General features: G+C 35.4%; 1 protein-coding gene across 3 annotated transcripts in view; it reads left to right on the plus strand.

Annotated features, from left to right (window-relative positions):
* The window catches only part of LOC119066502, a 204,219-nt gene that overhangs the window by 32,348 nt on the left and 155,421 nt on the right, over positions 1 to 16,450 (plus strand). For all 3 annotated transcript variants that reach the window (XM_037169016.1, XM_037169024.1, XM_037169032.1), the window contains exon 2: positions 4,736 to 5,126. In XM_037169016.1, the coding sequence (XP_037024911.1) occupies positions 4,986 to 5,126 (141 nt within the window). In that variant the 5' untranslated portion in view covers positions 4,736 to 4,985. The remainder of the gene's footprint in view (positions 1 to 4,735; positions 5,127 to 16,450) is intronic.

Raw genomic sequence — 16,450 nt, forward strand, 5'->3', positions numbered from 1 at the left:
AGCCAGATGCATTTTCTATTTTTATTTTCCGATGTTGAAAACATCAGCTTTTATGGCTTACATGCAACCTAACACAATTTGGAAATGATAAATTGTTTGTCGTTGCCATATTGTATTTTATACAATTTGCTTTTTGAGCAAGCAGCCAGAAAGGATGTGTTTTATTATACAATGTTGTTGTACAGAGTTAAAGGCAGGGTAGTAACGAGTAGTGTTGCGATATTACCAGGAATACCATAGTTTTCCTATAATCGATCGATAAGAAGATTTTCAGTTTGATTTATATTTGCATTCGAGACCATTTTGCCATGTGTTGACTGTCATGAAATATTACGCAAAAGTAAAATGGGGGGTCACGGATGTATCTGCTCATTTTTAGCTCTGAAAATTTTAGGTAGACCTTCACTTACGTGCCATAACTTATCTTAAGTATATTGACACCAAATAAATTTGCTGATAAGAGATTGTCGACCGTTTAATAGGTCCAGAAAGGAAATCTTTAAAGAATAAGGATTAACAGATTCCCATTCCAATGTCGAGGCTTAACGATCCAGCGACTATTTAAGTCAAGACAGTAAAAGAGATCGTTAGCCAGTACGGCCCTGCTCAAACACAATGTGAAAAAATTGCGAAAAACCAATCTTATTTTTATGACAATGCTTTCCAGAATATTCAATATTCCCAGATTTCCGGGGAAAGTGTTAAATGTATGAACCAACTCATATAGACTGATAGAAGGACAATATCGAAGAAGAAAAATGAGAGATCAACATTTAACGAAATAAGTCGGTACTAGCAATCTTTTTTGGCTATAAATGGGTCAAGGTTGTAATTGAGAATGTTACGCAGATCACTGTATCAAAATGTGAGTATACAATTTCAGTTCGGTTTAAATTTTGTATTGAAATACAGTTGAAGTTACCGATATTTCTGCAATACGGCGCCAATAAAACCTCTTCATTATACAACATGGTATAGGTTTGTTCCAAGGCATAGAACTGCTACTAGCACGAACACTCATTCCATCAACGTTAAAATAGCCTCCAAATTTCAAAGTTTAAGTATGTACGATTGCATGTGTTGTGCGTTTTTATTAACACTAACAAACCATGATTCCTGTCTTTACGAAAGAAATGCAATACCTATTAAGATAGCATTAGCCTCCAAATATTTCTTATGTTCATGCTAGTAGCAGAGCTGTGTCCAAGGCCATATGAATTGTCAAGTTTCATCCACAGAACTATAACCTCAATAATATTTCTGTGTAAATCGCGTAGGCGACGTTGCTCGATTTGTATGAAATATCACTGTGGATGAAATTGTCGTTTTTCGGGTTGTCAAAGCTCGTGTTTACAGTTACTTGGAACAAACCTATCAAGGTACTTGGTATAGGCTGCTGGCATTGTCCAAAGCTCAAACTTGAGGTTCTGATGTTATAAATGTTGGCAGCCTGGATGCTGCCATGCTATGTTAAAGCACAGGTATTTATGTCTTTGATTTTAAAGAGCTTTAATCTTCTTCTGAATTCCATCCAAATATTCCACTTTTCCAATGGAATCCAAAAGAAGCTCAAAACTTTCGAAAACAATCTAAAGCACACAAACGCTGCATTTCCACGAATTAATCGCGAAAAATCTAGTACAATTACTGTATTTACTTCATTTGAAAATGAATGAGCTTTGATATGAGTGCAATTCGTGTTTATATTTAGCCAGAAAATGTAATTAAATTCGTTTTTGGCTCTTCTTTTTTTCAGCTGAGCTTTTCTTTAAATATCACTCCAAACAACAGTCCGAACTAAAAAAAGATGAATCCAATATTTACCAACGAGTAGATGTGCAAACAATTTTTATTCAGACATAAAATTCGCGGAATAAAAACTTTAATTAACGCTTTTCATTCACCATTCTACTCGTTTAGATTTTTAAAATTCGAACAGAACACGCTGAATAGCAGCTATTTAATGGTAGATGCTGCATTTAATTGCGGTTATAGATCATACGGCAGTGATGAGTCGTAAAATTGAACGTAAAATACAAAATTAAATTCGAAATATAAAATTGAGAATTTTCAATCGTGACACTGACTGGTTCATACGCCTTTTCAGTTAGTTTAGTTAATTTAATTGCGTTTTTATATTGTCAAATGTTCAATCCTGACTGACGATAATGATGATGACGGTGGAAAACGGAGCTCTCGCTATGCATTTACAAAAGATAAAATAAATCATCTTCATTCGTATGGGGATTACGTTCAAATCCATTCTTTATTCGTAGTTTATATTGCAACCGTTCAACGCGACTTAAGTATATATTATATAAGAATAATCTTATTGCCAATTTAATCAACATTTGAATACTTTTGCGTCTACCACGTCTACCATATTGATGGAATGGTGTAAGCAAGCGTGTGTTTCGAGGAGAAAATTATATCAATTTTAACAGCTGATTTATCCATACAAAATTTGGAAGTGTATATTCAGTCACGTAAGATTCACACAAAATATTTAATGACCATCCTTCGTCAATAATAACAAATACGAGTTCGTCGTGCCATTCAGGTTAAAATAAATTTCATACTAATAAATGAGGTTACGTTTGAAAGTACCGTAACTTGCAGGTGATCTATGGAAATAACACAACAGAAATGCATCATCGAATGCTCGTCTAAAAGCACTATCTTGTCTTTCCACGAATTTTTAAGAGAGGCTTCCTCGATACAGTAATTAAAATTTCTGATATTAAGTAAGTTTATACAGCTTCTTCTCCGTAAAAAAATCTGTTCTGGTGCTTGGTTATGGTGCAAATTATAACTCATCAACGCATATTCAGCGTACTGTGCTATTCAGGATCTAATTTCATAAAATTAATTCTTGAAAATTCTCGAAACGAAATTCTTGGAAATGCTGGTAATTGTAGAATTCAACAATTTTCGAGAACTTCCACTAATTTTCGAATCTGAAATTAAACCCCCGAGAAATGAGTTTTACATGTTACGGCAATGTAAATGGGGGATTTGCGTATCTCTCATATAAAATGTGCATTTAACATTCATTCATAAATCACGTCCGCTTTTTTCAGTACAGCCAGCAGATTTAAATCATTGATAAATCGATAAATGTGCAATTTCGTGAGTCAAATATGTGTTCTAACCTTCCAACTATACTTCTTATTAGGGATAGAACAGTATTCCATTAGTTCTATTAGAACACACATTTGACTCTCCAGAACTCATATTTAGCGAGTTATTAATCTGCTGGCAGCACTGCACAAATCGGACGTCATTTCTGAATGATCCCTAAAGCACGGTGATTAAAAATATGACGCAGTCAAACCACCAAAAAAAAACGAAGAATTTTTTTTTAGACGCGTCAACTATGTATATGCGAACATTCTACTTTCTACCCTTTGGTCAATATCACTATACCTACTCCATCATGTTCTCGCTTCAAATACGAGCAAAAAGAGCTATGGCTAGACTATGTAGGTTTAAAATTACCGGAGACACATCGTTTTGAAATTGATACAAAATGCATCAAATTGACATTTTCCAAACAATCAAAATCTTTCAACTTACTCTGTATGTTTCTATCTATCTATCTGTCTATCTATCGACGGGCTATCTCGGAAATTAGTCAGCCAATCTCCATGAAATTTTGCAGGAGCCTCAGGTTGGGCATAACAATGAAAATGTGATACGCCATTACCCCAGGAAAAACCGAATTTTGTTTAATTGGCCTCGAAGTGGCTTCTGAGTGTGGGTTTTGAGGGTCGGGAACGTATTTTCGGCTGCAGCTCAGCTGTATTGAAACCTACAGAGGCGTGTGACCCGTCAAATGAACAAAAAATTTACCATAAAAATTTGCGTCGCATGTGGCAGACTGTAGGTCTGTTCCTGAACATCTGCCACTTTGCGACGCAGATTTTTGTGGTAAAATTTTTGTTGCTCTCAGTCCAATTTTCTTTGGTAAAAATTATTGAACAGATGATGAGGGAAACTAAGCAACCTTGTTTGAACTAATTGGGCGTAAAATTTTATTTTTGCGTAACGAAGCTGATAGCGTCAACTCTAGCGATATCATTCATTTTAGAAATTGTACTTCATAGACTGCGTCACACTTTTCTCGTAGAGATTTTTGTTGGGATTGTAATGTAATATTACTGCTATCGTCAATGAAAAATGACTCATTTTCGGTGGGTTTCATCATTAAATAAACTTCGTGAGAATGGTAGGAATTCTAATTGGTATGTGCAAATTGGGGCAAATAAAATCTTGTCCGACTTACGACTTCGGCAGCACATCATATGCTGAAAATACTTCCGTTTCATAACTTTATCATTAAAAATTAATCTATAGATATCATGGTCATACATTCCTTTGTTTTATAATCATAATTGGAGTTTGGATCAACTGATATGTGTAAGAGTTTTAATGATATGAAAATCCGTAAAGATTACCGTCGACCAGTATTAATGAGCATATATATTATTTAGAGCTATGAAATGGTGATGATGTGCCCCCGTTTCCTTCAAAATCATTAAATTAAATTTTATTCGAAAGGAATATTTTATGTGCAAGCTGATAAAACTATTCTGGTACACTGCCATTCATTCATTTAACATTGTCCATTATTATGCCAAATTCTTATGCCCGAAAATAATCCCGGATCGACAAGGAGACTCATATAATATTCAACAACATAAAAAATTCAACATTTTCTCTGCTTTCTTTCCAGATATGCGACGTGGCACAATATAAAATGCTTGTGAAATGTTTAAATTTAGAAAATAATATTGATTCCATTTTGAAACAGTGTGCAATTCAACTATATGATTTCCAATGCGATCCCGACGATTCGGTTATTTTCTTTATATTGAATTATGTGAAATGTACGATTTTCAGTTGTTTTATTGAACCAAACGTACTCAGTGATTTGAGAGGAAATAGTTACAATTCGGATGTAGTTTGTTGGCGACAAGACAACGATGAAATTAAGTGTTAGTGCTTATCGCGCTCATGCTTCAGCACACAAAAAAATCCTTTCTAGCAGCTACCAGACAACGCTCAATTACGGGAGCACATCTGCTGCTGCGGCCACTAGTTCAACATCATCTCAATTATTTTCGGTGAGTAAATATTTGATTTATTTGTTTTATAATGTTATCGACAGCGTCGGAATAAAGATTCATATAATTGTTCTATTCGGTACTTTGTTATATGGAAATTATATAATTTTAAACAAGTGAAGTAGTAGATTTTGTATCAAATTTAATTATGACATGTCTGACGTTTTTAACTTTGTCCAATACGCTGGGTCATCATTAAAACACTTGGAATGACCTCTTTTCTGTGGAGCATCTGATGACACAGCTACAGTCAATGAAAATCAAAATTTTCCTTTTTTCGAATGGTGGGCATATGACCAACACAAACAAAATGATAACGAAAGCCTGTATGTGTTGGCATCGGTACATGTTTGCATCTCTCCCAATCCGTCGATTCTACGAAAATTATTGATGCTCGCTACCCTCCATTAATATTTTCTGTATCTCGTTCGTTTCTCAAATCTGTGGGACAAAATTATGCTTGCTATTTAGCCCCAGGCTCGGATTGGCTGTACTTTGCTTTTTGACACTCTTCAAACCAAAAAAGTTAATTTAGGCGCCTCTGAACCTTTTTCAGCCAATTCGCCCGACGCGCCTTTTGGTAGCCAGTCCGGCCCTGTTTAGCCCATACGTTCGGTTGATAATAAGGTACAATTTTGGCTATCGACCGTTGTTTTGATATCAGGTGTTCCACAGAAAAAAAAGCCCAGTTAATGGATCCCTCTGGCCACTGCCGATACTAATAAGAGTGTTGACCATTGGTTAATAAGGGAATTTTGCTGTTTTTTTTCCGGTATTTTTTTAGTACTTTTACGGATTTATTTAAAAGAATTTAAGAATTAAAATTCCGAAGAATAAGCCCTGATGTATATCCGCCATGTGAGGCATATTTACCGGCGAAGTATGGCAGTATAAGTCTGATATATGTTGGTCTCACAAGTTTACATTTTACAATGTGTTCATCTTTAGAACACAATCTTAGCTTTATCAGAGTTTTAAAAGTCATCGATGTTCCCAATCAATTAAGTGCTTCCCAGTTTATGATATTTTAACTATTAAAAATCTCAAATATGTTCCGAACTAAAAAAAACTGTAAGTTCATTGAATTATATTCACCATCCGTCGAGGCAATTTTCAAATGCTTTGAATTTCATGTGATTTTTAGTTTAGCATTTGAGATAATAGTTTCTCCTCGTACGGTAGTCTCAGTTACTTGCTGTATATTTCGTTCAGAAATTAAGGGTTCCCAATGGAAATTGGTATTCAAAAAGGCATTATGCTAATGCCTGTTCTCCCATTTTAATTTTAGTTTACAGGAATTCATGAATATGTGATAAAATGCTAATATGAGAACATTTGTTTAATATCGAATACTGATGTGCGCTTGTAAAGTTGAACAGTTTGATATTACCCATATCTGTGTCTCTTGTCAAACATCAGAATGTGCAATGCAAAGAGTTTAACATATTTTACGGCATAAAACGGTAACTACGGTCAATTGCATAATTCATTTCCCTTTCCACTTTCTCCTCATTCTCGCATTTCATAAGAGTGTCTGTATGCTATGCGGCAATGATAAATCAGCTTATTTTAAGCTTGTCTAAGACATCATTTCTTATTTGCCAAATTACTCGTTTTACTCGTAAAACAAACTAAAAAGTTTTCCGTCTTAATTACTTAATTCACCAGCGATATAACAACCCAGTCCACCATACATACGATTTTCCGAAATTACGCGTCAGAGTCCTATCTTCATCATCATAAAAACGTCTGTGCACATAATCACTCGACTTTATGTACAATAAGCCAACACCATCGGGGGACCAATTAATACTCGTTTCATAAAAAGTACAACCACAACACAGAAATGGTTCGAGTTAAGTGTGATAAAAAAAACGAAAGAAATTTTAAGCACAGAAAATAATACAAAAACGAACGGAAATATACTCAGTTCCTATTCAGCGCATAAATTTACCCTCAAGATAGAAGATAAACAAAAAAAAAATATTCGCCATTGCTAATGGTTCCGAATTGTATTTGGCTGTATACATACACCATAAATGAAATGCTGTTGTTAATGAATTTTAAGCTTCATTTAATATTGTTGAGAAATCATTTGCTGAAGTTATAATACCCCAAGGAAATTTCCACGTGAGCATATTCCCCCCGATCTTATAATCACACACACACAAAATGTGTGTTCGTAAAATTTTCAAGTTACTGAATCGTCTCCGCCAACATGAATTCGCTTATTTTACGCCAAAGAATAGCAATATTATCTTGAGTTTAGTAGAGAAAAGACGGTTATGAAGATTATTGGTCTGGCTGTCGTCTTGATCCGAAAAGTCTTTATTACTTGGATAATATACACCCGAAAAAAAAACATATTTCTGGAATCTCATTTGGATTCAATTTTTAACTTTTTATAGCTTTACTACGTATTGTATGTACCTGCAAGGCAGCTTAATCGGTAGTGACTTGGACAGTGATCAACAATATGTGATTTAGTATTCACTACGTGACACATTACGAAAAGTAACGTCGAAGTCCCCTCTGCTAGAGCCTGTTCAGCAATTCTATTTTTTCGTCGCTCAGTGAACGCGCTGAGTTAATGAAACTAAGTTTTGACACTTCAGTACAAACAAAATGTATTCCATAGATCGGTCCTCTCTTGGAGACGGCGTACGACGGAAGTGGGACATGTGTGTTGTAATGTGCGGACAAGGAAGACTCAAAAAATCTTCAAAAGGTGAGTACAGGCTTTCGTGAAAAATGCATGCAAAATTGACCTCTGCAAAATGCTTGCAAAATATGACACAAAATGTATGAGCTATCTGTCAAATATTTTGCAAGCTCGGTGTAAACTGGATGTTTACTCTGTGCTTGCAAAATATTTGACAGCTGGCTCATATATTTTGTGTCATATTTTGCAAGCATTTTACAGAGGTCGATTTTGCATGCATTTTTCACGAACTCTGTACTCATCTATAGGCACAACAGGCTAAGGTAACATGGCCCGCTCATACTAGCATAATCCTAATACAATCTGTAAAGATATTTCTTTCGGTTTAAAATCAGCGCCATGGTGCTACAGTATTCATACACTATGTACTATTTTTGAGCGCTAGTAGGGCAGTAGTAGATTACGGTAGACAGTTGTCACTCGGTGGCATAAATAACTGTAACCGACCCGCCGTATAATATGACGTAAGATTTTAATCGTGGCCTTAAGATGCGACTGACATGATATGAAATGGATGTGTGCTATTAGTCTAATAGGTTATGGGAATATGTATTTTTGGCAGTGTGGAACCGTTATACATTAATGCAAAAACATCTATGTTCGACTAAAAAGCAACTAAAGTAAACGAGCAACTTTAAAAGTTCTCAACTACGAAATGAATTTAAATATTCATTTTACACCTCCCAATGATATAACACGAAAGCTGGGTGGAACAGACAGACATCAACACGGATTTTATATTAAGAGTATCCGACTACGAATAAGGAAAATCCATTTCGTTTTCCTACCCATTTAAAATTCATTACCAATTTCTTCATTACATAATTATACGTATTATATAGAGATATTCCGAAAGCACAAACGATACCATGTCGATCTTCATTTTCTTGCCGTATATAGTAACGGTAAGGTTTTCTATTCACGAACATTGTGCGAATAAATCCCATGGCAAGATGGAACGTTGGTGAATTTAAATTAAAATCAACTTGACTCTTTGCCTGTCATGTATAATACTTTATAACATTGTGTGGTATACTCAAAACAACACAACGTTTTCCATTCGGCATTATTATGTGGAACCAGCATTCGTATTACAATGCGTGGAATACATTTCAAGTAGTATTATATATAGGTAAAACAATGTTTAGCATTTTTGGGCTTTGTATATTGATGAGAATAAACATTTGCTTCTGTACATTTTTACCATACTAAAAAGTCCCAATTGAATCTGCCATTAGTTTACGCCCTGTTAAATATATAATTACATATTCATTGCATTGACGACTGACGACAACATGATATGTATTGTCAAATTAGCTTATGAATGTAATATCGAAATGAGAATATTTTCAGTTTTGTTTATTCAATTTTTACATTTTCAAGAGATTTGTCTGTTAAAAAAACAATTCATTTTGGTTGAGTACGAGAAAATCGAAACGTCCCACACAAACAAGTTTTGAGCTTTTTCAATCGACAATTGTCATTTACGTAACAATGACACAGACCAAAAGTACTTTTCCGTGTTACGTATTGAGTTTTTCTTGCTTCCTTGGGGGGCCAAAAGTAAAACAATAGTCATTTGTGTACCTGTTTTGGACGATTGATTTAGGCAATTTCGCGGATTGTAGGCCGAACGAAGTGAGGTCTACAAGCGAAAGTGCCTTAAATCAACCGTCCCAAACAGGTGCACATGTGAGTTTTCATGCAGAGGGCCGGAAACCCGAGAAAATTCGAAAAATTGCCCTCATTTTCGGCCCCGAAGCATGAAAATGTCAATTCATGGGGTGAAAGTTTACTATTATTTTACCTTATCAATAGAAAAACGCTTCGATATGTCGCGAATATATCAGATCTACTATTAGAAATATCAAGAGAAAAATTATTAAATTTTTCTCGGAGGATTTTAGTCAAATAAAGTGTTAGTGTATAGCACATGACCTCAGGAGTCCGGAACAGTAATTAGTTTTGTGCCACCGAGAATTGAAATACGACTCTTTTCAGCACTCATTTTAGTGTTGTAAAGTGACTTATTTCAGCACCCGTTTGATGTGATATTACAACATTCAAAGCAGTGTTGATATGGAATTTGTATGAGTTGTTACAGCATTCGTTTGAGAAAATGCAAAGCAATGTGATCGATCAAATTTGAAGAGTGATTGTTTACAATGAAAATTATGATTTTTTGTGCTCGTGTCTATTTCAATTCTCGGTTGGCACAAAGCATGATGTGTTACACGTATTGTAATGAGATTTTTTCAGCACACAACCCAATTTTCCTTACTCGCTCCGCTCGTAAGGAAAATTTGGGTCTAGTGCTGAAAAAATCAACATTACAATACTTGTAACACAAGTACGCGACAGAAGTTTGGAAAAACGATATGATCAAGTGGGAGCAAACGGTTTCCCAATCTTCTGTCACGTAGCAAATATTGGTCCAATTGAAAAACTAATCACTGTTCCGGAGTCCTCAGGTCATTTGCTATACGCTAACACTTTATTTGACTAAAATCCTCGGAGAAAAATTTAATGATTTTTCTCTTGATATTACTAATAGTGGTTCTGATATATTCGCGACATATCAAAGCGTTTTTCTATTGATAAGGTAAAAGAATAGTAGACGATAAAAAATGACTGCCGTAGTACTGTTCCAGCTGTAGAGCCCTCAGAAAGAAGGAAAAAAATCTGCATTTCGGCACCAACTTTTTTTCCAAGACATCTGTGGGCTTGCAGCACAAAACTACTGGGTTCATTTATATGTGCAACGATAGTGGGTGAGGCCAGCTACGAGCTACAACACCCCATACTCAGTTCCGTGGAACAACGAAGCTGCAGAGAATCCGAACTCTCCGAACATTCACTATATTTTTAGTCATAACTCTCATGGATGAATTCGCACCAAGCAGTGCGTATACTCTTCCTGTAGGTCTTTCCAAGGCCGACATTCGTACAACATTACAACAATTTAAAATAATTGTTTCTTGAGTTATTGCCGAAAAACTGTTTTCGGTACCCTCTGACATGTCTTTACTTTTGAAAGCTTTTGACAGAAAATAATTTTTTTTAGAAAAAGTGAAAGATACGTGTTTCCTAGAATTGAAAGACGAATCCAACGAGACCGCTTGGAAATCGGAGACCGCTTGTTCCCCAATGGCCAATTGGCGATATGACTCTTAAGACTTAAAATCTTCAAATCATGAACAAATACCTAGCTCTAAGGCCATCCTCACTGGGTTCATCGTGCTACTTTTAAGTTACGGCTTAACTTTCACTTTCGGGTGCAATCGGCCATTTGTTCCTTGTAATGAAATTTAGCATATTATGTAGGAAGATATCAAGTTGCTCGTCAGGCTTGAGAAAAAAGTCACCTGCCTCGACCTGAGATTCATCAGCGACATGTGCACACAAAAATCCTCACTGTCTCCGGCTCAAAACAGCACCCTCTACAGGTCGGGTTTCTTACTAAAATTGATGTATCAGCTTTGTACCTACAAACTTGCGTTACTTAATCAGGGTGAGACTAAGCAAAATATTGGTAGTCTTAGCGTGACTCGTGCCTTCTCTCTTCGATTTTCATTAAATATTCTACAAATTCAAGGAAATCATTCACATTACGATTAGGCTTTTTGATATTCAGAAAACTCTATATTCATTCGAACGGCAAAGAAACAAACCCACAGATTCAGAAAACTCTAACAGTCCTACCGAAAGGCCCATGAGATTAGAAATGGTATGTCGAATTTAAACCTCAGTTTTGACAAGTTTTTCTACGTTAACGAATCTCGAGACCTGTTAATGTGGTACGGTAGTCAATGATGCGTTTAAATAAATTTTTTTAAGTTTTTGTGATGATGGTTTCTTGAAGGTTGAAGTAAAACTGCAGTATGCGCTAGATTACCATAGACTACCATTTATTACCATTTATGTTACTGTAAATGCTGCATTATCTTATCACAAGTCTGCTTTAATTTTACAGTGAAGTCTGCAGTACTAAATTCATTTTATCTTAGTAAAACTTCATTCAGCAGCGTACCAACGAACCAAACACCTCTCGCATACTTGTGTGGATGAATTATGGAGATCTTGTACTTCATTTGTTCTTATCCAACACTTGTGCTGTGATACGTTTCTGAGTCACTGCACCACCCGCCATTCAAACATCATTTGCACCACATTACAAATAGTATCACATTTTGCATTGCGTTCTACCGATTTCCGGTTCAAACACTCTTTAGACTTGGCTTTGCATACCAAACGTTAACCATTCGTGTCTATGTGATATGTCTACATGGGCTAGAAGATTTCAATTACACGGCTTCAATTATGTGTCAACGGTGCTGGTTGTTGAAAGCTTTCAGTAATATATGGATATTTACATGAAAATGAAGTGCAAAATTAGTGATTCAATTGTACGTTGTTTGGCATAGTTCGTATTTGTACAGCCAGATTGAATAGCACTATGTTCGCTGGATATACAAAAGGCCGCGAAGCATACAATAATGTTATACATTGATACTCTTGTGCAAACAACAATTTTCTAGTTTGTATGAAATTTGAATGAGTCAGCTGTTCGTTTTTGTGAATGCCAAAGTAAAATTCATTAAAACTCACAACTCTCCCTCGAATATTGATTTCGAATAGATATGTGAGTCAACCAGTGATAAAAATAAACTTCACATTATGCTTGAAGAAAAACATCCGAGTCGACAAGAGCAAAAATAAAAATTGAACAGTATACGCAATCAACCAGACGTAAGATTAAGCATCACACATATATGTACAATATGCGAAAAGTTTTGCAAGGACATCTTTCTGGAAAAGTTGGCCCTGCTCGTTTCCATCCCGCATTTTCTGCTTTTCGCTATATATACAGATAATATATATCCAATTTGCAGTGTACAGTATTAACACACACGCGCGTATTGAATCAGCTTCGCCGTTAAAGTTACGTCTTTCGTTTCGTATTTATACCGTCAGAAATGCGGCGCCCAAAGAGATATCTATTTTAATGTCACAAACATAAAAATTGTTCCTAACAATCAAACAACTTTTTAAAATCTTTATTGTTGTGTTATAAGAATGTAAGAGTGAGTATATGGTGGATCCTTCTTTATACAATTTTTTTTCTTCTTTTCTTCGTTATTTGGTATGTGTGTGCCTTCGATTCATTGCCGTTATTCGGTGGGAGAATTGATTGTGCAGTTTTGATGCCGAAATAGTACATTGAATGACAAGGGGCGAAAGTAAAAAAATTCAACCGTGTGCGAGAGTTGGAGCCCGCGCCGAAGGCAAGGGCTCTAATCGCACAGGTTGAATTTTTTTACTTTTGCCCCGAGTCGTTCATACTATTTTTTTTGATACCAACATTGAAAATTGATACGTATCGCAAACATCGCAACAAAATGTTGAAAAAAAAGGCATTTAGCCAGAAAATGCGGGGGTCCAGGGGGCGGCAGCCCCCTGGTATATGAAAAATTTAATAATTTAGCCATCACAACAATAACACACACAAAAATTAAGATATAACTAACAAATCATTCAGTAACAAAAAGTATCAACTTTGTATGCTAATTTCAATAAGAACACTGGCGCACAGTGTTTTACAATTTTGATCAAAGTATTCTGCATAATATGAGCGGATTTTGTTGACAACTCGACTCATTTCTCTCATTTTCTGTGACGTCAGTCACTTTCGCTGTTCGTTCAGTTGCGTTCGCTCTTCGTTAAGTACTTTCTCCCCGTGGGATGCATTTTTTTACTTTCGCCCCTCATATGCGGGGCGAAAGTATCATTTTTCAATGTTGGTATCAAAAAAACTACATTATGTTTGCGTTTATTATGATCAATCTCTTATTTATATTTTGCTTCCCATTCTTAAGTATTTTTGGGTGTTGTTATTGTTTTTTAGGTCTTTTTTGTTCTGGAAAAAGACCCTATGTGAACACTAAACTCACTCTAGCTACACATAACGACGCGAAGGAGACCTAATTCAAATTTTTGTTTTGGTCTTCTGTCAAGTTTGTAAACAAAAGAAAACTTTTGAATTAGGTCACGTTCTCGTCGTTGTGTGTAGCTGTAGTAGCTGAACGTTCTCGAGCTTGTTAAAAAAAGGCCAAGATTGACGTGGTCAATATCGATCAACAAATACATGTTTGACAGATGATTGATTGCCAATGTTTCAAAATTTTATGAAAATATTGTAATATCACAGACAAAACGGAGTTTAATGCTTAGTTTCCTCTTACCAAAAAAGTACTCCGTGTGAGAGACAAAATTGATTTTTTTCAATTTTTCTTTTGTTTATTTGACAGCTCACTCTCTCACGGCTCTCTCACGGAGTACTTTTTGTTGAGTGGAATGGACATTTAATGCTCGCAAGCTATTATTCTGTCAGCTTGCTCTGGTCAGTTTTGGGATAACAGTTTCACAAATTTTCAAAAAAAAATTCCTTTTTTTTGAAAATTAACGAAATAATTTGAAAATCGATGAAAAATATGGGAAAATCTAAGAAAAATCAAGAAAATATGGGAAACTGTGACCTGCTGCTTATCTATTTATATCTCGATTATTTAAGTATAGTTGATTAATTGATATCTGGCAGAGATGTTCACAGTTCGAGCGCTGCGAACTAACTGATGAAATAGTTCTGCCTGCTAGCCTATTTGTAGCGATAATTGGTGGGGATGTACGACATTTGTGTATCGGCTGATTGAACTATTCTGTCTGCTTGCCTATTTATAAGCGAATTATTTGCTAGTAGGAAGTTCCAATCAGAAATTGGAAAAATACCTCACCAGGCCGGTCGATTCTTGTTAGCTTATTCGGTTCTGTGGTGTTTCTCACCAACTGAAACGCACCAAAATAATACGAGAAACATCATAAAGCAATACAATGTTATCGAATCTTATGACGAAAACATAAACATAAAATGCCTTAAAAAGAAAATCCATTTTTTAACTTTGCCATTCAACTGTCGGCTTACGTACAGTATATTGTATATATATCTACGGTTATACGGGAACCAGACGATACGAGAAATTGATCTAAAAATTTCATTTATGCCCAAGGGGCTTTATGACCTACTATTTATTTCTTATCTCATTTTGTATGGGAGGCACGTAATTTACTTTTGTCGTGAAAGACTTTCTTTTTCATAATGAGGAAAATGAACAATTTTCTTATTTTATGGTATATACAATGCTGTTGGAGTGATGTTGGGTGGATGGATATGGTATAAAAGGAAGATACTTGAACTAATTATTTCTGGAATAATTCAAGTTCTAAATAAAAGTGAAACATTTAAAAGAATGAGGACTGTCTGTCTGAGTTGGTTACTTTTGAATTCTTTTGTGTACGATGACACAGTTCTTTAAATAAACATTTTCTTCTCGAAAATGAATAGTTGGCATCGTCGCTCTCGTTTGATGATTTGACTTGGCGCTTACAGCGATTTTTCGCGGGACATTTTTTTAAATTTTTCCACATTTTCCTAGATTTTCGAAATTTTCTAAAAATATTTTTTTAAAGTAAGGAAAATGGGAAATGCGAAATTCCAGGAAAATTAAAGAAGATAAGGGAAAATGTTTTCCCGGAAATAGTCCTTGGGCGATGTATATGTGGGGCTCATGCGGTTTTTGGATAGATTTTGAATCAAATCCACTGCTTCTGATTCTGTGACGTAGCATTTTACAGTTCTACTAGCATACATATTTATTATTCAAATACAACAATACAGACTGTGCAGTTGCAATACCATCAGCCCCCTATTTTATAACGATTTTTTCATTTACACTTTTTCAAAATGTTGAACATGCTGTAAGCTGATTTTATGATCTGAAAAAAGTTCAGGTAAACATCGGTACTAAGTCAATCACTTGCAAGCGTATCCGCATAAATGTCTCCAAAGTTAGTGGATACAATTTGCCAATCACAATCGCTTGCGGCTGCTTCAAATGTTCACCAAAAATGATGAAGCACTTTTTGGTTGATTGTGGCTGGTTGTACCAGTCCGAGGCGACTGCTGGACAGCCCAATTTCATTCCCAAAGTACGTGATCATAAATAATTCAGCAACGAAGAACAATAATACCAAAAGGTACACAAGACGTTCCAATAGACTATTACCGATATCCTACAAACGAATAAGCGAATAATGAAATGATTGTGAATTGGGTTTAGGTACTTCAATTTTCACACTTACAAATGCCAAGCAATATATCGAAAAACATGTGCACAGACCGCTGGTGCCGAATTTAACGAAAAACAGTCCCGAGAAAAATGAACCCAAATCGTGTGTCAATCTGCAAAACAAAATTTCCATTTAGGTCGGCTCTGAATTAAACACAACAGTAGCTAAGTAGATCACTTCTTAAGTGTAAATGCGCATCGATTGACTCCTTTAAACTTTCAATGAAGCCTTTTGCATTTGCATCTCTGATAGTTCTACATTTCTCTTTTCGGTTATTTGTCCCATGTTCTTTAATTCACTCCCCAGCACTTTATATCTTAACGAATAATTCAACAATAAATACCAAATAAATGTAGAAAAGGAAATGGATATCATCGACAATGAAGCTTCCGTGGAAACAAAAATAACTGCAATCCAG

Source organism: Bradysia coprophila, chromosome II, assembly GCF_014529535.1.
Source record: "Bradysia coprophila strain Holo2 chromosome II, BU_Bcop_v1, whole genome shotgun sequence".
NCBI classification, from domain to species: domain Eukaryota; kingdom Metazoa; phylum Arthropoda; class Insecta; order Diptera; family Sciaridae; genus Bradysia; species Bradysia coprophila.